Source organism: Chaetura pelagica, unplaced genomic scaffold (assembly GCF_000747805.2).
Source record: "Chaetura pelagica isolate M959 unplaced genomic scaffold, ChaPel_1.0 scaffold498, whole genome shotgun sequence".
In the NCBI taxonomy this organism is placed as follows: domain Eukaryota; kingdom Metazoa; phylum Chordata; class Aves; order Apodiformes; family Apodidae; genus Chaetura; species Chaetura pelagica.
In genome coordinates this window covers 464,328-466,422 of record NW_009954218.1, presented here as the reverse complement: position 1 = coordinate 466,422, position 2,095 = coordinate 464,328, and the positions used below count along the sequence as shown (strand labels likewise).

Genomic DNA, 2,095 nt, shown 5'->3' with positions numbered 1-2,095 from the left:
ATATTCCCATGGACCCTCCTGTGCTCCAGTTTGCACCCACTGCCCCTTGTCCTGTCACTGGTCATCACTGCACAAAGCCTGGCTCCGTCCTCCTGACACTGCCCTGAACATGTTTGTAAACATTGACGTCTCCTCTTCTCCAAGCTCAACAGACCCAGCTCCCTCAGCCTTTCCTCATCAGGGAGATGTTCCCCTCCCTCCATCATCTTTGTATTCCCCTCTGCTAGGTCTCAACTATCATAGAATGGGTTGGGTTGGAAGGGACCTTAAAGACCATCCAGTCCCAACCCCTGCATGGGCAGGGACACCTCCCACCAGCCCAGGCTGCTCCAAGCCCCATCCAACCTGCCCTTCAACACTGCCAGGGATGGGGCAGCCACAGCTTCCCTGGGCAACCTGGGCCAGGCTCTCACCACCCTCACACTCCACAGTTCCCTCCTCATGTCTCACCTCAATCTCCCTCTGCCACTTTTCATCCATCCCCCCTTGTCCTCTCCCTCCCTGCCCTTGTCCCAAGTCCCTCCCCAGCTTTCCTGGAGCCCCTTCAGGCACTGGAAGCTGCTCTCAGGTCTCCCTGGAGCCTTCTCTTCTCCAGGCTGAACACCCCAACTCTCCCAGCCTGGCTCCAGAGCAGAGCTGCTCCAGCCCTCCCATCATCTCCGTGGACTCTCTCCAGGAGCTCCATGACCCCCATAAGTTGGGGGCTCCAGAGCTGTTCCCAGCCCTGCAGGGGGGTCTCAGCAGAGCAGAGCAGAGGGGACAATCCCCTCCCTGGATGTCCTGGTGACACAGCCCAGGACATGGGTGGTTTCTGGGCTCCAGTGCATGATGTTGGCTCATGTTGGGCTTCTCATCCATCGTGGGGTTCTTGTTTGGGTGGGTTGTGTTGTTCCCCCTCCCTGGGTGGATGGTTGGACTCAGTGACCTCAGAGGTCTTTTCCAACCGTGAGGATGCTGGGATGCTGGGATTCCTCCTGCACCAGCTGGCACATGGCAAGCAGGGAAACAGCTCCCAGAAATGCATCCCAAAGTCTGGGTGGTTCCATTACCCATCAGTCAGGGAAACCCTCCAAGTGCCAGTAGGGAATGTGGGGCTGAGTCAGTGGTGCCAAGGGCTGGGGAAGCAGCTGATCCGTGTCCTGGTGAGAAGAAACAGGAGCTGGAGCTTTGCAACGGGCCAGTCCAGCTGCAGGACTTTGAGCTCCAGTGTCCCCCAGGGTTTCCTTCAGGCTCACAAGAGGCCGAGCCGGCTGGGAGTGGAGCCTGGGGAATGTCATGGAGCTGAAAGTGGATTTAGGGCCCCTTGCTGCAAAAACCTGCCTTGAAACTGTGGCCTGGTGTCAGGATAGATGGAGCAGCAGCCACCAGGGGGGTTGGCAGAGCCAAACTGGTGGAGAAGCTGCTCTGGAAAGGGGTCGTTGTCCTGCAGCGGGGGGACAATCCCGGTCCCCGGGTCTCATGTCCCCCCTCCAGTAGCCCCAGCAGGACAATCCCACCCTCAGGAATCATCCCCCCCAGCATGGGGACAATCCCACCCTCAGGAATCACACACACACACACACACCCAGCATGGGGACAATCCAGCCCTCAGGAATCATCCCACCCAGCATGGGGACAATCCCACCCTCAGGAATCACACACACACACCTCCCTCCCCCCCGGGGACAATCCAGCCCTCAGGAATCATCCCACCCAGCATGGGGACAATCCCACCCTCAGGAATCACACACACACACCTCCCTCCCCCCCACTCGCGGCCTGGGCCGCAGCGCCGTGACCCGGGACACGTCTCCATGGCAACGCGGCGTTGCCATGACAACGCCCCCGCCGCGCTCAGGCAGCTCCCGGGGCAGCCCCGGTCCGGGGGCCTCGCGGCGCCCCCGCGCATGCGCAGCGGGGGGGACTTTGAGGCGCGATGCTGAGCAAGTTGGTGGGGCCGCGGTATGTGCAGCTGCTGCAGAACTGGTGAGGAAAACGGGGGTGAAAAGCTCCTTCAGCCTTCTCAGGGGGTCTTGGGTGCGCGGAGGGACCGGTCCCGGGGTTCCCGTGTGCGGGGCTGTGTCAGCAGCGGTGGGGGCAGCAGGGCCGGGGGGGA

General features: G+C 61.3%; 1 protein-coding gene across 1 annotated transcript in view; it reads left to right on the top strand.

Moving 5' to 3' along the window:
- Window positions 1-1,915: 1,915 nt before the first annotated feature.
- The window catches only part of LOC104393887 (cytochrome b-c1 complex subunit 10), a 756-nt gene continuing 576 nt past the window's right edge, over window positions 1,916-2,095 (top strand). The window contains exon 1 of the mRNA XM_010003412.1: window positions 1,916-1,965. Within this exon, the coding sequence (XP_010001714.1) occupies window positions 1,916-1,965 (50 nt within the window). The remainder of the gene's footprint in view (window positions 1,966-2,095) is intronic.